This window comes from Chiloscyllium plagiosum, chromosome 16 (genome assembly GCF_004010195.1).
Source record: "Chiloscyllium plagiosum isolate BGI_BamShark_2017 chromosome 16, ASM401019v2, whole genome shotgun sequence".
NCBI lineage: Eukaryota > Metazoa > Chordata > Chondrichthyes > Orectolobiformes > Hemiscylliidae > Chiloscyllium > Chiloscyllium plagiosum.
The window spans coordinates 38,881,917-38,904,165 of NC_057725.1; the positions used below are offsets into that span (position 1 = coordinate 38,881,917).

General features: G+C 39.6%; 2 protein-coding genes and 1 long non-coding RNA gene across 10 annotated transcripts in view; 1 reads left to right on the plus strand and 2 right to left on the minus strand.

Annotated features, from left to right (window-relative positions):
* Nucleotides 1-3,100: 3,100 nt before the first annotated feature.
* On the minus strand, nt 3,101-8,145 carry LOC122557805. Its single transcript, XR_006313937.1, has 2 exons — nt 8,020-8,145; nt 3,101-3,575 (listed from the first exon to the last, which is right to left on the minus strand). It is a non-coding gene; the product is annotated as an uncharacterized LOC122557805 (long non-coding RNA).
* A 145-nt stretch (nt 8,146-8,290) lies between these two features.
* Nucleotides 8,291-17,055, plus strand: akip1 (A kinase (PRKA) interacting protein 1). Of its 8 annotated transcripts, none has more exons than XM_043705856.1 (6): nt 8,427-8,586; nt 8,888-9,012; nt 10,218-10,394; nt 12,928-13,008; nt 15,604-15,699; nt 16,322-17,055. In XM_043705856.1, exons 3-6 carry the CDS (start codon nt 10,230-10,232, stop codon nt 16,463-16,465), a joined length of 486 nt encoding a protein of 161 aa, XP_043561791.1. In that variant the 5' UTR covers nt 8,427-8,586; nt 8,888-9,012; nt 10,218-10,229; the 3' UTR covers nt 16,466-17,055. The 8 variants fall into 8 exon arrangements, with proteins under 8 accessions (XP_043561790.1, XP_043561791.1, XP_043561795.1 ...); XM_043705858.1 differs by having other exon boundaries at nt 8,457-8,548; XM_043705859.1 differs by lacking the exon at nt 8,427-8,586 and adding an exon at nt 8,593-8,740.
* A 576-nt stretch (nt 17,056-17,631) lies between these two features.
* The window catches only part of c16h11orf16 (chromosome 16 C11orf16 homolog), a 40,687-nt gene continuing 36,069 nt past the window's right edge, over nt 17,632-22,249 (minus strand). Inside the window, exon 10 of the mRNA XM_043705854.1 lies at nt 17,632-21,060. Coding sequence (XP_043561789.1) covers nt 20,929-21,060 — 132 coding nt within the window. The 3' untranslated portion in view covers nt 17,632-20,928. The remainder of the gene's footprint in view (nt 21,061-22,249) is intronic.

Genomic DNA, 22,249 nt, shown 5'->3' on the forward strand with positions numbered 1-22,249 from the left:
GGCAGAAACCAAAACAGACATTGCTGGAGAAACTCAGCAGTTCTAGCAGCATCTGTGAAGAGAAAGCAGTTATCATTTTGGGTCTTCAGACTTCCAGCATCCACAGTTCTTTATTTTATATATAGAGCCGATCCTACTGAAGTTCCAATTAATGCAGTCCTCAGAATAGAGTGGATTGTGGCTGTTGGACTGTGACTTAAGTGTAAAAGTGTACGCGCGGCCTATTTTATTGTGGCCTATTTGTTTTTTGAAGATCATTGTTAGCTGACACTTACCAGATGTATTACCTGGCATCTACCAGCCCGAGGACGAATAAAGTCAAAGTCCTTCTATGGGCTGACAAAGGCTGCTGCAGTACCAGTGGATTTGTGATTGGGGCTAACATGAAATCATCAGTGAACAGCCACATTCCTGACCTTATGACAGCAGAAAGGTCATTGATAAAACAAGTAAAGATGCTTAGGCTGAATTACTTCCTTAAAGAACTCCTGTGGTTATGATCTGGAACTATGATCATTGCCTCCCATCAACATGACATTCTTCATATATAAGAGATAGAATTTCAGCCACCAATGGTTATTTAGTTGACCTCTATTGACCTTAGACTCACTCAGGCTGGTGTCCCTTGCAGACAAATTAATGTCAAAGACATCTCTTGTTCTTTTCTCCAGTATTAAGTTCGTGCACCCTGTGATGACATCTGTAATTCTGGCTGAATCTGATGTGCATATTAGTAAATAGGTTAAAGATGAGTAGATGCTTTAAGGCAAAGGAGACATTGGTTAGAAATAAACAAAACATGTGTGGCAATTTTGTTCAAAGAAACAATGCCAGCTGTGAGGAAGGATGATATTCAAGAAGGTTATTAAGTAAGGCCATGTGCATTGAGCTAAGGGAAAAAGGGACGGTTTTACACACACAGTAATATATTTCCATTATCTATGAGTGCTGTGGGCCATCAGCAGCAGTAGAACTGTATTTGACCCTCAATCGGTAACCTAACCCTCATTCTACCATTATGATCAAACCAAGTGATAAACCCTGGTTCAATGAAGGATGCAGGAGAGCATTCTAGGTGTAGCCCTAGGCATGCCCAAAAATGAAGTGTCAAGTGGTGAGGACTGCAGATGCTGGAAATCAGAGTCTAGATTAGAGTGGTGATGAAGGGCTTTTGCCCGAAACGTTGATTTTCCTGCTCTTGGATGCTGCCTGACCAGCTGTGCTTTTCCAGCACCACTCTAATCTAGTGTCAAATGGTGAGGCTACAATACAGGACTAATTGTATGAGAAACAGCAGATACAGCATGAGCTGCACAGAGCTAAGCAATCACACAACTAACAGACCAGGCTTAACTCTGTGGTCCTGCCATATCCAACTGCGAATAGTAGTGCACAATTAAACAACTAACAAGAGGAAGAGAATCCACAAAAATACCATCCTCAATGATGGGGGAGCCAAGATGTTAATGCAAAAGCTTAAAGATTTACATCCATCTTCAGCAATAAATACCAAGTGGATGATCAATTTCAGCCCCCTCCTAAGGTTGCCAACATCACATTTGATTTAGGCATAGTGACCCTAGGTTAAACCCACCAGCAGTCATCTCTCTCTGGTGAAACAGCAGCCTATGGACCTCTGGGACAATGGATACTTTTGTTTCTTTCACTTCATGTGATAACAAGAAACGGCTAAAGGCACTGAACACTTCAAACTATGTCCTCACTATTTTTTTTCCTGCCATTATTCAGACTGCCGAGGTCTGTATGTGACAGTAGCTTTCAGAATCGAAAGTCAATGTGTCTGCGAGCTGATCAGTGTCTGGACCCTCTTAACAGCTTCTTGATTACACAGTTTATGGGAAACATTAACTGCAAAGGCTGTGGGCCCTGACAATATCCAAGCAATCGTACTGAAGATTTATGTTTCAGAACAAGCCACACACCTCAACGAGGGGTGCTACTTGCTGACCACTTGTGGTCAAAGGTGTTTTTCTTTGCAAATTTCTCCAACTACTTGGAGTGTTCGGGAGCACTAAGGCCAGTCCCATCCTTTGTAACACAAGGGACAGGTAGAACCTCAGTACGTAGTGACACTTTAGTGTTTGCTCGATATGGCTACATACAAAAGTGGCCATCAGAATGAGGGTGACAGAATGAGGTATGTTCTTCCCCCTCTTATCCAGAGCCTTGTACGTGATGTCCCTGCGGACACGATCCATCTTAGACCCCAGATGAAGTGAAAGATGGCTCAAGTGACTGCAATGACGCAAATTCTGGGAATGGACCAGACCTGGGCCATGTACAATAACAGAAGGAGTACGTCTCATCTGAATACTAGTTTTGGAAAGGGATCAGTGCTCCCAAAAGCCAAGTTTTTGTCTCACCTTGGAGATTCACTCCTCCCAAGTTTTGACGCATGCCCCAGGCCCTCTGATCCATATTTCCAGCACCTTCAGGTAATCTGTCCTGACGGTGAAGGGGATAAAGGATCAGTCAGCCCAGTTCCCAAAGAACATGGCTTTGCTCTTGCCTCGATTTACCTTGGCCATTTTGAACTGATTACGGATGCTCACGAGATTGTACATTGTCAGCGGATCAGAGCAGAAAACGGCAAAGTCATCTGTGTACACAGAGGCTTTGACCTGCAGTCTCCACTGGCTGGAATAGTCACCTCTCGCAGGGTCACATCCTTCCTGATGGACTTATCAAAAGGCTCTACACAACACACAAACATGGCCACAAGAGAGGGCAGCCCTGCCTAACTCCAGATCTGATTGGGAAGCTTTTTGATTCCCACCCATTGATTTGAGACTATTAATGATGTTGGTGTAGAATAGTTGAATTTAATTGTGGATCCCCTCCCCAATGCCCATTTTTGAAGAGTAGATCTGACCCAGTTGGCGATAACTTTCAATAGGATTTTGTAATCTGCAACCAGCAGTGACATTGTTCTACAATTTGTAATTTCCTCCTTCTCCCCTTTCCACTTGTAGATGAGGGTGATGATACCCACATGCTACCTTCAGAAGCGTACTGTTATACACTTCCAGTAGGTACCTGCCAATCAAATCCCAAAGAACTAAATAAAACCCAGCTGGTGAACCGTTGCTACTGGAAATTTTATTCTTTTCAAAAGGACTCAAGGGCACTGGTCAGCTCATCTAGAGATAGCGGCTGGTCCAGCCTCTCCTATGTGCTGTCCTTTAAGACCTCAATGATAGAGGACTGGGAGGCCATGCTATCAGTGTGCCTCGTGTCATACAGTCTGGCAAAAAGGATTTGCTGATGTCAGGCTGAGATGATGTTACCAAGCTGTCTTCATCCTTCAGGCTGCTGAGCACAGAGCTCTCCTTGTGCACCTTCTAGGAGCACAGCTCATCCTGCTCCACGGTGCAGACCCTGGACCAGAAGATTATCTTGGAGGTCTCCGAGGCAAAAAGCGTGGCTTGCTGGCTCTTCACCTCCTGAAGGTCCTCAGTGACATCAACCTCCATCCTCTGCAGCAGGGGTATGTCTGGATGCTTTCCTGGAATTTGGACAGTTTTCCCCATCTCTCTCTCTTGCCTTCCGAACACCTTTGAGGATAAAGAACCTGGTCAATTACTGCTGTACCACTCTGCAGTGATAAACAAAGTGATGGAAGGAGTCATTGACAGAGTTATCAAGTGGTTCTTATTACAGTCATAGAGACGTACAGCACGGAAACAGACCCTTCGGTCCAACTTTGCCATGCCAACCAGATATTCTAAATTAATCTAGTCCAATTTGGCAGCTCATAAACCTCCACACCTTTCCTATTCATACACCCATTCAGATGCCTTTTGAATGCTGTAATTGTACCAGCCTCCACCACTTCCTCTAACAGCTCATTCCATACACGTACCACCCTCTGCATGAAAAGGTTGCCCTTTAGGTCCCTATTAAATCTTTCCCCTCTCACTTAAAGCTATGCCCTTGAGTTTTGGACTCCCCAATTCTGGGAAAAGACCTTGCCTATTTACCCTATCCATGCCCCTCATGATTTTATAAACCTGTATAAGGCTCCCCCTTAGCCTCTGACTCTCCAGGGAAAACAGCCCCAGCCTATTCAGCCTCTCCCTGTAGCTTAAATCCTCCAATGCTGGCAACATCCTTGTAAAATTTTTTTTGAGCCATTTCAAGTTTCACAACATCCTTCAGCTAACGCAGACACGATGAACCAAGTCGTCTTTTTCAATGCTATAAACATTCTACAACTGTCTAAGTGGTCCAACTGTTCCAGAAGTTTTAGAAAATCATCAACCTTGTGTGATCCTATTTCCACTAAACCGCTTAGCAACCTCCTTCCACTCATGGCTCCTGTATCAGCTGATGTTGTTAATAGAATCTATTTTTGGGTACTGTTTCTCTCTGTTTTACATCTCTTACCCCTGAAATACCTGGACTGGTCTTTCTTCCTGCTCCTGTGCCACTACCTCTGGTCTCCCTAAAAGATCTATCTTTGACCCCTATTATTTCTCACCCATCTGCTGCTCCTTGGTAAAAGCACAGTATCAATTTCCACTGACAACACCTTTCCTAGCTTACCACCATCTCTCTAACCCCTCCACTGTCTTTAAGTGGTCAGCCTAATTGTCTGATTACATTGATTGCACCAAACATACAGAAAGTCAGAATTGGATTTAGGAAAGGCCATAACTGGAAACATGTGGGTGAGAAAAAGTAAGGATGTGAATGAAAAGTTAAATTTGAAAGACTAAAAAACTAGAGTCAGCGTATAGGCAGCAATAGGCATAAGGGGTGGAGGCCTTGAAAGAGATTGGGCATTAAACAGTATTTGTGAGTTCTGAGAGTCCCTAAAATCATTCTAGCCCAGACATGAAACTATCTTGTTGGACTAAATGCATATGCATGATGCCCAACACATACTTGTCCAAGTATCTCATTTTTATTTTTCTCAACTACTGTAGAGTCATAATTTTTTCATATTTCATATTTGATCAAACTTTTGAACGGCTTTAAAATGTTATTGAAATTCAATTCTAGTGACAGTCCTAAGTTTAATTATTCTTGACATTTAAGTGATTGCAGTCGTTATGTTTCAGATAGTGAATTCAAATTAAATTTTGAAGATGTTTTCTTTTAAGGTTGCTTGTTTCTGGATCCATAAAATTAAAATTATTTAGAAACATCTGTAACAAGAGTCATAGAGTCACAGAAATGTACAGTACAGAAACAAACCCTTCGGTCTAACTCTTCCATGCTGACCAGATATCCTAACCTAATCTCGTCCCATTTGCCAACACTTGGCCCATATCTCTCTAAAACCTTCCTATTCATATACCCATCCAGGTGCCTTTGAAATGCTGTAATTGTACCAGCCTCCACCACTTCCTCTGGCAGCTCATTCCATAAAGGCATCACCCTCTGCAAGAAAATGTTGCGATTTAGGTCCATTTTAAATCTTTCCCCTCTCACCCTAAACCTATGCCCTCTATTCCTGGACTCCCCTACCCCAGTGAAGACTTTGTCTATTTTTCGATCATGCCCCTCATGATTTTATAAACCTCTATAAGGTCACCCCTCAGCCTCTGATGATCCAGGGAAAACAGCCCCAGCCTATTCAGCCTCTCCCAGTACCTCAAAATCTCCAACCCAGGCAATCCTTGTAAATCTTTTAAGAACCCTTTCAAGTTTCACAACATCTTTCCGATAGGAAGGAGACCAGAACTGCATGCAATATTCCAAACGTAGCCCAACCAATGTCCTGTACAGCCATAACATAACCTCCCAACTCCTGTACTCAAGGCTCTGACCAATAATGGAAAGCATACCAAACGCCTTCTTCACTATCTTATCTTCCAAGGAACCATGATCTTGCTCTCCAAGGTCTCTTTGTTCAGCAACACTCCCCAGAACTTGATTATTAAGTGTATAAATCCTGCTAAGATGTGCTTTCCCAAAATGCAGCACCTCGCATTTATCTGAATTAAACTCCATCTGCCGCTTCTCAGCCCATTGGCCCATCTGATCAAGATCCTGTTGTAATCCGAGGTAACCTTCTTTACTGTCCACTGTACCTCCAATTTTGGTGTCATCTGCAAACTTACTAACTATAGCTCCTATGTTCACATCCAAATCATTTATATAAATGACGAAAAGCAGTGGACCTAGCACCAATCCTTGTGGCACTCCATTGGTCACAGGCCTCCAGTCTGAAAAACAACCCTCCACCACCACCCTGCGTCTTCTACCTTTGAACCAGTTTTGTACCAAATGGCTAGTTCTCCCTGTATTCCATGAAATCTAACCTTGCTAACCAGTCTCCCATGAGGACCCTTGTCGAACATCTTACTGATGTCCATCTCGATCCCATCTATTGCTCTGCCTTCACCAATCCTCTTTGTTACTTATAGAGTCACAGAGATATACAGCATGGAAACAGACTCTTTGGTCCAACCCGTCCATGCCGACCAGGTATCCCCACCCAATCTAGTCCCACCTGCCAGCACCGAGGCCATATCCCTCCAAACCCTTCCTACTATATACCAATCCAAATGCCTCTTAAATGTTGCAGTTGTACCAGCCTCCACCACTTCCTCTGGCAGCTCATTCCACACAGTTACCACCCTCAGCGTGAAAAAGTTGCCCCTTAGGTCACTTTTATATCTTTCCCCTCTCACCCTAAACCTAGCCCTTTAGTTCTAGATTCCCCCACCCCAGGGAAAAGACTTTGCCTATTTAGGAGAAAGTGAGGTCTGCAGATGCTGGAGATCAGAGCTGAAAATTTTTTGCTGGAAAAGCGCAGCAGGTCAGGCAGCATCCAGGGAACAGGAGAATAGACATTTTGGGCATAAGCCCTTCTTATGCCCGAAACGTCGATTCTCCTGTTCCCTGGATGCTGCCTGACCTGCTGCACTTTGCCTATTTACCCTATCCACGCCCCTCATAATTTTGTAAACCTCTATAAGGTCACCCCTCAGCCTTCGACACTCCAGGGAAAACAGCCCCAGACTGTTCAGCCTCTCCCTATAGCTCAAATCCTCCAACCCTGGCAACATCCTTGTAAATCTTTTCTGAACCCTTTCAAGTTTCACAACATCTTTCTGATAGGAAGGAGACCAGAATTGCACGCAATATTCCAACAGTGGCCTAACCAATGTCCTGTACAGCTGCAACATGACCTCCCAACTCCTGTACTACACCTCTTCTGCTCACATCCAAATCATTTATATAAATGACAAAACGTAGAGGACCCAGCACCAATCCTTGTGGCACTCCACTGGTCACAGGCCTCCAGTCTGAAAACAACCCTCCACCACCACCCTCTGTCTTCTACCTTTGAGCCAGTTCTGTATCCAAATGGTTAGTTCTCCCTGTATTCCATGAGATCTGACCTTGCTAACCAGTCTCCCATGGGGAACCTTGTCGAATGCCTTACTGAATTCCATATAGATCACATCTACTGCTCTACCCTCATCAATCCTCTTTGTTACTTCTTCAAGAAACTCAGTCAAGTTTGTGAGACATGAGTTCCCACGCACAAAGCCATGTTGACTATCCCTAATCAGTCCTTGCCTTTCCAAATACATGTAAATCCTGTCCCTCAGGATTCCCTCCAACAACTTGCCCACCACCGACATCAGGCTCACTGGTCTATAGTTCCTTGGCTTTTCCTTACCACCTATCTTAAATAGTAGCACCATGTTAGCCAACTTCCAGTCTTCTGGCACCTCACCTGTGACTATCGATGATACAAATATCTCAGCAAGAGGCCCAGCAATCACTTCCCTAGCTTCCCACAGAGTTCTAGGGTACACCTGATCAGGTCCTCTCCTCAGTAGATAATCTACATCTTAAAGAGGTTAACATTTCAGGTTTAACCCTTCACTGGAACTCGTACAAATTAATTGTTTCACATAGTTTTCTTCCCTGTGCAGTTGGACACACTCTTGAGGATTCCATCTCAGGACCTGTTGCATCCTATTGCCCCGACGTTTGCACATTGGCCACTGGACACATTCAACCCACAGGCCCTACCTTACCCGATGAGACGAATCTTAACTGTCAAGTGAAAACGTTTTGCTCAAATCTAATTACAATATTTATAATAAACAAGTGTCCAACGAAAATAAAAAAGGCGTTTTTTTTTTAAATAACTATGATTTCGTGAGACATTATTGACTCTAGGATAATCCTAGAGAGTTGGTAGTCCTAAGTACTTTTCTTGGAAAATGGTGATAAGGCATGTCCCCTGACAGCTGCAACCAGACATTTCTGCAGCTCGCTGACTGACTGACTTCTACTGCCGTTTCGGACAAGTCCTTTTGATTGACGTGAGGAGGAAGAGGAGGGTCTTCTTGTCACGGAACATCGGTGCAGCCCAGACCCCTGAGACTGTATGAGTCACTTGTGAATGGAACCAAGTGCTGGCGAGCAAGAGGGAATTGTTATTTTGAATGGCTCCTATTTGGGAAGCCGCTTAGACCTGCCCCAAGTCTGCGTGTGTTTTCGAGTATTTCCTGGGGGAGGAACCAAACGATGGCTGATTCCAAAGGAAGAGCTTGTGGTACAGAGTCCCTATCATGTTATTAAAAACCACGGCGGGTAAGAAAGTGACAGTGTGGGAGTGTTACTCCGCTGTTTAATGTGGTATTAATACAGTCCCAGAGGGTGGGCTTTAATAGTGAAGCTTACTTCATGAAACACGTATGGATTTTGTTTTCTTCGAGCGGAAATCTGGCGTAAGAGGGTGCAATTGGTGAGAGGACAGGTTGTAATTCGGACCGGAGTTATACTGTGCTCTAATAATAGCTGCGCTGCCGTTGGCGCCAACAGTTTTCAGGTTAGGTACGTGGAGAAAGTTTCGGTTCCTGAAGTTGGATTTAAAATTTGTTTAATGTTTAAGGCGAGCACCCACACTGAAACTTGTTGTGAAAGGCCTGCAATTTTGAAAGCAGACTTCACCCCGCCTTACCTGGAGATCTCAGCACTGCTGTGCATCTAGACTTAACTATATCGTTTTGCAACAAGGTAAGGAAAATATGTAATCGCTGCCCAAAAAAAATCATGACGGGTTATGCAAACGACACAGCTGTTTCTCAAGTAAAACTTAACCGTTTAATTGACTCTCGTTAACCAAACAGGGAGGACATTATTGTAACCACTTTAGCAACTAAATAAGATGGATATAGAAAACTCTTGTTGAATAAATGGAAAAGTTTCAAAACCAAGCTTGCAAACGGAGGTAAACGCTACTATGCTAGCATGGGGCATGTGGTGTTGTTGACTTAGGAAATAAAATGGCAAAAGTGTGAAAGAAATTCAAACAGAAAAGCAAATTGGGTTGTGAACCTTTTCTTTAAAAAAAACATTTCTGGAAGATAGAAGAAATTGGGCTGTTTTATGTCACAATGCATTCAGAAAAACAGGCTAATAGTGAGCAAGTGCCCTATCTTGAAGTGTGAACAGATGGAAAACGTAACAGGGATTTCAACACTAACATGTTTAAAGAATCAGATAATAAGCTACAAGAATGAACATCAAGTAATTTAATCCTTAAATTTACAATCATTAATATAACAGCATTGGGTCTTGTCTTCACACAAGGTGTGTATGCTCTCTCTCTCTCATTTCTAGCAGGGGTTTTTGGATAAGATCATAAGTAGTACATGTAGGCCATCCAGCTCATCACATTTGCTCCACTGTTCAGTGAGATCATGGCTGATTTGATAACCCCCAATTCCTCCTTCCTGTCTTTTCCCCCAAAACTTTTGACTTCCATACTAATTAAAAATCTCTTAAGTAGCATAAACCTTGGGCAAATAATCACTTTCTAGACCATACGGATAGCAAATAGTTTGCATGTATTAAATCAGCTGACATTGCATAAATTCAAACTTTGGGAAATAACTCCAAGCCTTTCACTGGGTGATCTGGCAGTTGGAGCTATAAAGGGTACCTTTTTATACTTGTATGCCATTTAGTTTTTATGTATACTGTAATCCAGGTAGAATAAAACTTGTGGCTATACATGAAGCTAATGTTACAATGAAGACTGATACAGTTTTGGTGTCGCATCCAGGTAGTCTTGATGCAAGACAGTACGATAATGAAACACACAAGATTAACATGTTATAAACGATGTGCAGAATGATTTGCAAAAGTAGACTTCGTAAAAATAACACTTAATGCACTTTGGGTAAAAAATGTTGACTGGTAATTTCATCTTTCACCAGGATTGCGTTACCATGGAACCTAGCAGCTGCCAACTTCACAGTGCTTTGAGGCGCTCATCAGAGCTTGGGCGTGCAGTCCTGAAGCGTGCTCGGAATAGGAGAGTACATTGGTCGCCAGATGATCCGTCATGCGGTGCAGAAAGCGAATCAGTAGAGTCTTCAGTTCAGAAAGATGAGGTAAAAGTGCAAGCTGAAGCATGCCACGTAACAAAGTCTTCAGTGCCAAGTGGTGAAATATTAACACATGAAGAAGTACATGAAGCATCGTTTCCAATAGGGAAAGCTGAAGTTATAACACAGGAGAAAATATGTGAAGTACCATCTTCAACAGCAAGAGATGAGATGAGAGTCCAAAATAAAATAGTTGCAGAAGCATTCTGTTCAACAGCAGGAGATGAAAAGTTAAAACAAAATATAGTTTGCAGGACTTCAGCATCTTCAACATCAAGAGATCACAAGGCACAAAATAGAGCACCTTATATAGGTCCTTCAGTAGTGCACAATAAGGTGAAAGGACGAGATAATGTGTGTAGAATAACAGAACCTTCAACAGCAAAGAATGAAGTGATAACATGGAATAGAATATGTGGATCCACAGCACATTCAGTGAGAACTAAGGTTGTGGCTAATTTTATTTGTTTTGTTTCCTAGAGATAGTTGAAAGTACTAATGATTTGTGTTCACGAAAGACCTAGTGTATTAGTAGAAATTGGTATACATTTAGATTAATATAATAGAAAACTCCAGGAATCCCACAGATCACTTAATTAAATAATGCCCTTTATGATTCCATCGTATTGCTGCATACCAAGAAAGCAATATATAGAGAAGCTCTGGAACTGAAGAAAATTAAAATGATCAAAAATAACTTTTCAAAAAGTTAGCAGTAAAATGACAACATGGAATGAGTCAATTGGTCCAAAATGGTTAATGATGATATTTCGGGCAAACAGTAGTCTCAATTCCTTGTCATAGTCATAGTTACACAGCACAGGAACAGACTCTTCGATCCAACCAGTCCTCACTGAACATAATCCCAAACTAAACTAGTTCCACCTGTCTGCTGCTGGCCCATATCCCTTAAAATCTTTCCTGTTTATGTACTCATCCAAATGTCTTTTAAATGTTGTAACTGTGCCTGCATCCACCACTTCCCCCGAAAGTTCATTCGACACACGAACCTCCCTTTGTGTAAAATGTTGCTGTCTTTTTTAAATCTCTCTGCTCTCCTGTTAAAAATAGCCCCTTGCAAAATTTCCATATCCATTATTGTCTTTCAATCATCTATCGATTAAAAGTTGGTATGTTCTTCTCTTCAATCCCTAATTCCTTTTGTGAATTTCACAACTTCTCAGCCCTCTTGAGTATGCAAGTTACCTGCTTTCTTCTGTTCTAAATACCTCCCATTTAAACTTGGACATTTCTGCTTCCTTGCGATAGCTCAACCATTAGAGACAAATGGTTGGTCTCTGTATTTTGTCGCATCCACAATGGGTTGCGAGCTGACCTTAAAATAAGGAGTTAGGTTAAAGGTAATTGTTGAGACTGGCAAAAAATGGGAAATAGATTCTAGAACATTTGGGAAAACTGTTCATACAAACAAGGAGCAGAAGAATGCTATTCAGCCCTTTAAGCCTATTCTGCCTTTCAATAAGACTATAAGGAGTGGGTCATTTGGCCCCTCACCTGTTCCACTATTCAATAGGATCATGAGGAATTTCTTCTGAGGTTTGAGAGTCTTTAGAACTTCTTGTCACAGAGCTGTGACAGCAGAGTCCTTGTGTATATTTAAGGTTGGGATAGATAAATTCTTGATCAATAGGACAATCAAGGGTTATGGGGAAAGGACAGAAAAATGAATGAGTTTTGTTGGATCAACCATGATCCTGCTGAATGGCAGGGCAGGCTTGAGGGGCTGAACAGCCTACTCCTGTTCCTAGTTCTTATGGTTTTATGGTCTTACTTCCTAGGACATCTTTTACTTGAAAGTCATTTATTAACCTATTTCATTAACCATTACCAGATCCAGGTTAGCCTGCTCCCTGGTTGACTCCATGATGTATTGCTGTAGGAAACCTATTCCTAATGCACTTGATGAATTTGTTGTCATGGAAAAGCTTTTCCAATATGATTAATCAACATGAAGATTAAAGTCGCCCATTATTATTGCCCTATTATTTTGTCATGCTTCTATAATTTGTTGTCTTATATCCTTTCCTATAGTTTGGCTGTTGTTTGCGGCAGGGAGAGTGGGGAGGGGGTCTACATACTCTGCCTAGGAATGTTGCCTTTCCCTTGCTGTTGTTTACCTCCACCCAAATGGACTCTACATCATCTGAGCTGAAATCATCTCTCAATTGTTCTTATTTCATCTCTTATTAACAGTGCTATAATGCCATCCTTAAAAACATTGACCATCGCTTTGCTCAGTAGTCCTGACAGGATCCCACCCGTGGTGTCAGCATCTTGGTAGATTGACTTATGGCACCTTAAAAACCCAATATTATTCTAATTTATAGAAACACAGTACAGGAGAAACTGCAGCATCTGTGGATAGAGAAACAGTTAGTGTTTTTTGAGTCATTGAAATATTCTCTCTCTCTCTCACACCAGACCTGCTGAGTTCTTGCAGCACATTCCATTTTTATTTGTCAGATTTTCACCTTCTGCATATTTTACTTGTTTGTGATTATTATTGTATCTCTTTCAGGCTAAACAAGAATGGAGTGACATTGATGAAGCTTTTGCTTCAGTTCTACAATGTTTGGCTCATGCTACCAGACAGTGTAAGGTAAGAAATGTCGATATTCAAATCTGTACAATTCTTTTTCACAAATTAACAAACATTTCTTAGGACATTAGCAAAATACATTCAGTATTGCAGATGAGACCAACTGAGCATGATCTCCAAATGAGAGGGTCACTATTATTCATCAACTTGTACCTGTTTAATTATATCACTACAAGTTGTAGTTGCAAATGTTTTATTCCAGAAAGATAGGTGGTGATAGAGTATTGGTGCCTAATCTTTTACAAATTTTTTGTAAGATTTATTTACTAGCACACTTTACAAACATGTACCTCAAACCCAACCATCACAATTTTAATATGCTTTTTGAGTGAATCCCTACATACTGCCCACCATCTGAATGCAATTGAATAGTCAGTTAAGGTACAATTAACACCAACTCGCATTTTTTCTGAAATATCAAGTTACAAGATTATAATGGCAATCAATATAGTTTATCAGTTGGCAAAACTTGTTTCTCTTGGTCAACTAACAATTAGTGTCAAAGGCAGGAGTTGTAAAGAGTAAACAAAAAAAGGACTTGTACCTGCTTATTATGGAAGGCTAAAAATAAAAACAAAAGTTGTAGTTTGAAGTAATGGCTATCCCATGTTTTATTGGGGACAAGTTATGGAAAATAAATGTTTATAGAATAAACCACAGTTAAGTTAATTGAAATTAATATTAGGAATATATCCAGGATACAAAAAATTGAGAATTTTATATAGTACAACATGGTCTAGATTATTGTTTACACAGAGATCCAAGAAAGATCAGTGCAATGCTTTGGGTGTGTTTCATGTATAGCACTGGAGACTGTGGGATATGGAACAAGAAACTGAGGAAGAATCAGGAATTACTGGACAAATGATGTCAAGAGTGACTTGTCCATCCTTTTTAAACCCTTTTCTGACACCATTCTGAGTTTAAGCTGGTCCCTTCACAAGCTTTTTATCAGATTTGATCCTGTGGTGAGCTTCCAAACATATTCACATGCCATAATAAAAAGCACTGTTTCCACATCATGAACATTGCCCAATTTCACCCAGCCTAGACTCATCTGATCAAACCCTCATTCTTGTCTTTGTTACTGCTGGTTTATACTATTCTAACACACTTCTGACTATCCTCCCACATTCTCCCCTTCTTAAACCTGAGGTAATCTAAAACTATACTGTCCATGTCTTGCAAAAAGTTCTTTCCCTATCACCTCTGCATTTTGTGACCTACATTGCCTCCCTGTAGCATAATACCTTGATTTTAAGTTTCTAATCCTTGTTTTAAGCTCTTACTGTGGCCTCAGATTTCTCCTTCCAATCTTTTTAATCTCCTAATTTACTCAGTCCCACTTTTATTTTAAATGTTTTCATTGCTAGTGATGGTCATAGTCTGGGCCTGAGCAATGATTTAAATGTTGACCTGCACTGTTTCTGTAAGTATGCCTTTTGGGTAGGTGCTCTAAGTAAAGCCTGATTTGGTCCTGATGTAAATTTAAAATTAATAATTACTATTGAAAGATCCTTTGCATTATGAGTTACTCAGCTAACTCTTGTGTTCTTAACAGTTCGAAAGTCAACCAATCGAAAGTCAAAAAAATTCTTTTTCACACTATTATTTAAATGATATTCAGCTGGATTTTTTATTTTGATGCTTCAAACAAATAGTGATATTCCTTTGGGTTATACTGTTTGGGTCACTAATGTAGCTGATGCTGGGTTAACCTTTCTGTCATTGCCATATAACACACACGAGGAAGATTGTTTTGAAGCCAGTCAACTCATACCAGGGTATCACTGCAGAAATTCTCCAGGGCCAAGTCATAGGCCTAGCTATATTATGTTATGTAAATGTCACAGTATCCTTAATATTGTTGTGGTTGTACCTATCCCACATGGATTATAGCACTTCAAGAAAGTGGCTCATCAGCATTTCCAGATCAGTTGGGTACCAATCCAATATGAAAGAATATCTTTTAAAAAGCTAATGCTAAAATCTGATGTGTAATTTTACTTTATTCCTTTCTTCCTTACTGATGAGAAGGTGTCTTGCAATTTGTAGATCAGTTATACAATGTATTTTGCACAAAACTAATTGATTTCATATTAGCCAAGTTGGTCAGGTCTGATATTAACAGGTAGCACAAGCCCAACTCAGCCAGTTTTGTGTTATATTAATGGCTGATATAAAATCCCCATTTGAAATGATTACCTAACACTTTGATTATGAACAAAGGATTTGCTGCTATGTAGCTGTTCTTCAGTAATGGTGGCATTTAACCAGCATTTTGCTAGATATGAGATGAATTTGATTTAAAAAGTCATATAGCTTTGACTGGTCAGTGATGACCATTGGTTAAGCACAGCTGTGCTAACTTTAATAGTTATATAACCCGAAACTGGTGTCTTGAGTATAACAGCATAAAATAACATTGAACTACTGGTAGAAAATACATGGTGTACAATCCCAATAGCTAATGTTTTGCAACTTAATGTTTCACCCAAACTATAATGACAACCCATTTCAATTGATAAGGGTTTAAGTGAAGTCTGAGTACAATTAACTTATTGTAATAATTGTGCTGTGGCTTTTATCTTGTAGCACTATTATAAGGATGTACCTCTAAATGAAACAGACAAATTGGAAGAAAACCATATTCGTCGATACCACATGGGGCCATCAATAACCAAAGTTCCTGTGAGTAAGAGATCTAGATGTAGAATGGGCAAGAATTTTTGATGAACTTAAGATGGGAGCAGTGTCAGGAAATTCATAGTTAATCATTTTGCAATCTTTGGTAAAAGGGTGTAATGCTGATTGACAGGTGTGGGGAGAAACAAAACTAATATTTTAAAAAGTGCTCAGGTCCAAAGTCAATCTGTCCCTTTGTGACTTTGCTACCAGCGATTGTCTGGTAGTTTGTACATTATGAAACTTGGACGGGTTCAGAAAAGAGTTACAAGGATGTTGCCAGGGTTGGAGGATTTGAGCTAAAAAAAAAAGTATTTGCAGCTTATGCACAGCCCTTTTGAGCAGAAGGAACATTGCTTTTGATTAGAGTCTGGAGTCTGCACAAAATGACCTACACCTTTTTGAGATTCTCACTGCATGTTGGTTTTGCCCTGAGACCGCCTGTGCCGACTGCATTCAGGAAAATCATGGCTGCAAGTGATCCTGACACAGTAGTTGATTTGTCAAAAGTGAATTACATGTACAATAAAGCCAATAAATGCTTGAATAGTTTTTTTTAAATTACAGAATAATCTGGTAATAGGATTTGCTGTGACCTAACAGTTTCTCTTTTTTTTTAAACAACTAGGTTAGATACACTGATAAGGTTCATATTCAAGTTGCACCAGGTTCTTACGCAGTGACAGCAAAATCCAAAATTTCAGAGAGACAACAGACGCGTGTGATACATTTGGGTCCAAATCAGACGATCAATCTTGCCTTTCATGTCTGAAGTATGGGCAAGAAAGATTTGGACAGCTTATGACAATAACCCAGTGGCCCTACATTTATTTTCATTTAGGGACATTTGGAACTTTGAATATCTGCACAATGGTCATCTTTTACAATTAAAATATTTTTTCTCTGAACATTTGAGAACTGAGTGAAGCAACCATTTTTTGAAGTGTAATGTTGCTTAGTTCATTTGAATGTAATACAGTTTTAAAATGGAACATAATTGAATTATATAATGTATTTTATTATGGTTTTATGTGACAACTTTTATTTTTAATACAGCTCTTGTACTTTTATAAAAGTGATTAATTTTCAATAGACTTGACCAATATTTGTTTTAATAACCACTTTCATAATGTGACAAACGGATTGAATGTGTTTTCTTACTGCCACAATCAGTGTTTTGCATGGTAAAATGTTTATTTTCCTGCTCTTTGTATGTATTCCAATTAAATATCAGCATGCTTTTGTGAATTTTAAATTATTATTTTAAATCCTCATAGTTACCTAGAATTGAATGAGCCCCACCCACTCAGTCACAGAAACACAGATTGGATGCAAATAAAGATGTTTGTACTTTGCAGCTTACAGATAATTTAGTCTCTGATTTATGATGACCATTTTCTTATGAAGTAGGTTGAGGTATCTTGGAGGGAATCAATAATTTTAAGTTTAAATGAAGAATTCACAGCACGTTGTGAAGTTCCTTTTTGGTCACGTATCCAGGAAGTTGGTTCTCATGTGAATTTTGAAACATGCACAGGTTACATGCTTTGGCTGCTTGATGACTTGCAGCTAGTTTGAATAGAGTTCTCAGACTGGTTGATGGGTGTGTTAACAGCTGCTAGTTGATCTTGTAAACGAAGAAATCTTTGCTGATTCAACATGTGCTTTTTACAAGTTCAAGGTATTTTCCAAAATAAGGTGGTGTGTTCATCTTGATTCCATATCTTGTATTCTAGGTTAACATGTCTGAGGCTTACCCCCTTTTTTTAGGATAAGAGGGGCTATTGTAATACAATAGAATAGTGATAGTGGCCACTGAATTTTGATCTTCCATTTTATCCAGTGTGAAATATGGAGACAGGTAGTTGTGATCCAAGTTTATAATATACTACCGTTTGGGACGTTCGACTTCGATTTATAAAATCATGAGGAGCCTAGATAAGCTTCTTAGTGAAAGTCTTTTACCTAGAGTTGGGGAGTTCAGTACTAGAGAGCATAATTTTAAGGTGAGAGGAGAAAAATTTAAAAGGGCCCTGAGGAGCAACTTTTTCACATAGGGGTTTTGAATATGGAATGAACTGCCAGAAAATGTGCTCAATGCTTGTACAGTTAGAACAGTTAATGGACATTTGAATAGGAAAGGTTTAGAGGGGAAAGAGCCAAATGTGGGCAAATGGGGCTAGTTTACTTTGGGGAACTTGGTCGGCATGGAAGTGTCTGATTCTGTGCTTCCAAAGTTGCTTCTAAAATGAGATTTTAATCTGCCTTTTTTTTTTTGAAAAGGAGTCAGAAGGTCATTTTGGAAGATTGAATGAAAGACCATCTTTCCTTGAAATCATGTTACTTAAGTCAAATGATGCAACAAGCTACCTAGTGAGATAGTTGAGATCTTAATGACCAGAAAAAGCAAGCCACAAGCAGGCTGAGTTCAGAAGAGCAGTGACAACCCAGCAGAAGGCAGTTTAGTTTTGGTTATTTTTAGACCATAACAACTGGGAAGAAGTGTTGATCTGTTTGTGCAGATTAAGTGGATAAGGGTGGAAATTGTCCTTGGCTTTTCTAGGATTTAGTGAGTTAGCCATAGCAATTCACAGCTGGTGAATGACAAAAAGGAAGTGCTTGTGACCTCGTCATTTGAATAAGCAATTTTCAAAGGAAGTTAGGAATGATGCTTCATTGGGATTGTGTCTGTAACAGATATTGCAGGTACAACAATTTTTTTTTATGATGAGTTCTTTCCAAATTCTTTCATAGAAACATGGGAAGTAGGAGCAGGAATGGACAATTTGGCCTGCTCTGACATTCAGTAAGATCATGACAGAGAATGAATCTCAATACTATATTTGTGCTTTCTTCCCTTGCCCTTGATGCTTTTAAAATCTAAACACTTCCTCTTTCTTAAAATATATTCAGTGATTTTGCTTCTATAGCCTTCTGGGGTGGAGAATTCTACAGGTTCACTATTCTTTAAATGAAGAATTTATTTTCCTAAAAGTCTGTCTTATCCTGAGTTACACTGTCCCTTGGTTCTAGACTCCACATCCTCCTTGCATTTCATCTGTTCAACCCTTTATATATAAGGAGTTTTTATTTCTGTATAAACGTATGCTCTTTTGTCAAAAGTACATTAGCAGCCTCTTGTAAAAATGACCACAGCCTGATCACTGTGGCAACCAAATTGCAAAGTTTAAATCTCATTGTTGTGCATCAAGCAATATTTTATTCTAGAAAAGGACTTGTCCAGCATTTCCATCTGTAATCCTAACACACTGTACGAATTGCACTGCCTTTCTATGAATTTCAGTGATGGCAGTGAGGTATCTTTGTCCCATATTTTAATCACATATTTGCCAGAAACTTGATACTAATTGTTTTCTAAGTGCTGAAAGCCCTTGATCTGTGACAGCCATCATAATAGCCTGTGTCCAATTTACTACTCTAAGTTTGGAATATGATTGACTTGAATTGGACATGCCAGTAGTATTGCATGTTGTCATAAACAACAATTTAAGGCATTCTGGTTTAGAAATTTTCAGAATCAAAGTTCTGTTAATAGACAAAAGGAATTTTTGTTGAAAAAGTTTGATTTATATCTCATTTTATTAATGCCATGTCGCACCTTTTACCTCAATATTTTGCAAGATCAAATTGTATTTATACATTGAGTTTAATGCAAAATAAAATGTCCCATGGTGCTTCACAAAAGGTAAGGATTAAAAATGAATCAAAGACACAAATTAGGACTTACGACCAAAGGTTTGTTAATATTATGTATTTTAAAGTCTTTTTATAGAACATGCAGGATTTGGAGGTGGACAGAGAAGTAAAGCAGAGAGGCATACCCAAGTACTTAAAAGTTATCAATGATGGAACCTTGGAGAGGGGATAATGGATGAAGGGTCAGGTCAAGACTGTTTATTTATAGGGTAGGAGGAGGTTGTAGTTCTGAAGGATCAGGCCCATGGAAGGATTTAAGCATGAGGATGAACATTTTAGATTTGAGGCATTGGGACTGGTGTAGGTCAGCAGATCATTCATAGATCATGAATGAGCGGAACTTGATGTGTAATTGAGTGCCAAGAGCAGATACTTAATTGGGCTTAGGTTTAATGGCAGACAAAGGTTGACCAGGAGAGCACTGAGTTTGGAGATGACGAACAGAATGATGAGGATACTGATGGACTTCAGGAGAACATGTACAGATTGGCGGCATGGTGAACAGAAGGCAGATGAAATTAATGTACACAAATATGAAGTTATGCACTTTGGTACGATACCATTCTAAAGGGGAAGGAGTAACTATCTTAGAATATATGTGTACAAATTGCTGAAGGTTAAAGGGCAAATGGTGAAATTGGTTCAAAAAGATGTATAGGTTCCTGAGCTTTCATACCACGTGTCTCTATTTATAAAGCAAGGAAGTTATGGTGAATCTTGATAAAACACTGGCTCAGTTTCACCTGGCCTAATGTGTCTAATTCTGCAAACTGTGCTCTAGGAAAGATATACAGATTTTACGGAGGTTTCAAAAGAAATTTATGAGAATGGATCCCAGATGAGAGACTTTGACTATATGGATAAACAGGCAAAGCTGGGTTACTTAACTGATGGAAGGGAAGGTTGAGAGGAGAGTTTTGGTGCCATTTATAATCAGAGTGTGAATAGAGTAGATAAAAGAAAAAAGTGTCCTCATCCATCACAAAGCGACTTGATTGGCATCACATCCACAAGTACTCAATTCCTCCAACTCCTCCTCTTCCAACAACCCTGCCAAACTAGGGATAGGCCATAAATGCTGGCCAGCCAGCAAATCAAAGTGGGAAAACAAAGCCAGTGGCTATTATCCTTGCTGAATTTTATGTTTGAATAGTGGGGTGGTGTGGAAGGGCAGTTAAAATTAACAGCATGTTCCTTCATGTTCTGATCCCAGTGTGCTATCAGTAATGTAATCCAAAACAGAATGACAATACCCTGCTAACTCTCTGCAGAATGGACTGACCAGTATAGTAGCAATAGTAAGGTTAACTTGGGAATGAAATTTTAAAAAGTCAGGAGTAAAGATTAGAGAAATAAAAAAAGGATTGAACTAAAAACAAATGAAAAAAAAGTGAATGTATTATGCTATTTCCCAGTTACTTATTAGTTCTTAGAATTGTGATGCATTTAGGATCTGGAATGCACAACAGTATCTGAGTTACAGTGGTAATAACAAAGACTGAACCTGGTTAAATATGTCTAAAATGTTGAAACGTGCTTTATTCGATTCTTTCTTCTTTCTGTCTCTTGTTCTTCAGCCAATTTCTCTGCTTCATGGAATCTTTCTGCTGCAATTCTGTTGCGTTCTTCCACTCGTTTCCTTCTAACCTCCTACAAAATATGAAGAATATATATATAACGTGATGTTTAATTTTACTTCTTTTGGAAAAGGTGATCCACGATGCAGGAGAAGGTAGTTGGATGATCCAATAAAGAGGTTGGTTATGTGTAATAAAATTGAAATGCTCAATACTCAGGCCAATCAGCATCAACACTGCATAATATTTTGATTTTCCACCTTACTGTAATTGCTGACCTTTCTCCTCTTGGCCTTCTGTTTTATGTTCAAATGAAGGTCAATGACTTCACCTGACAAAAGGACCAGCATCCTGAAAGCTTGAGATTTGAAATAAACCTGTTGGACTATAACCTGGTGTCGCGTGACTTCTGATTATATTCAAATGAAGGTCAACGTGAGCTTGAGGGACAGCATCTCATCTCTCAATTGGTCATGCTGTAGTCTTCTGAACTGAGTCCAACAAAATCAAACCATGATTTCTGTTCCAATTATTTTCATTTTTCATTTCAGACGTAGATTTTTACACTTTTTTTTCTGCATTTTACTAACAACTATTCATCAACTTGCCATTCCCATCTCCTTACGATACATCATATACTTTGATGATGAAAGAAGGGAAGAAACAATCTCTTTAGCCTTGTACCACTAACCCTTTTGTTAATTAATTTATCTTTAACAGACTTTTCCTTTTATTCTTTTTCCCCATTCTCTAACCTTTCCCTTGATGAAAATATGTAAGTGATAAAAGGTCATTGACCTGAAATGTTAACTGTTTCTCTCAAACGTTGCTGTCTGACATGCTGAGTTTTGCTAGAATTTTCTGTTTTTATTTCAGATTTGCAGCATACAGTGTTTTGCTTGAGCCAGTTTTGAGAAGATTTGTAGCTCAGTTTGAGGTTCTGGATGTAGGCTGAGCTGGAAGGTTCATTTTCAGATGTCTCAACACCATACTAGGTAACATCTTGGAGACATGCACGAAAATTCCTAGAAGCATAGCATTGCAACCAGAACTCTATCAACAAACACATTGGTTTGGACCCTATTTACCACTCCTGAGCAAAAAACAGGAAATGACATCACCCCAGGAAATGACATTGCCAACACAAGGAACCCCAAACATATAAATAGAAAGCAGGAAACATCAGCAGTGCTTTATCTGGAGGATCACGGAAGATTTACCTATATGGTGATGAAACATCTGAAATTGAACCTTCGCCCAGC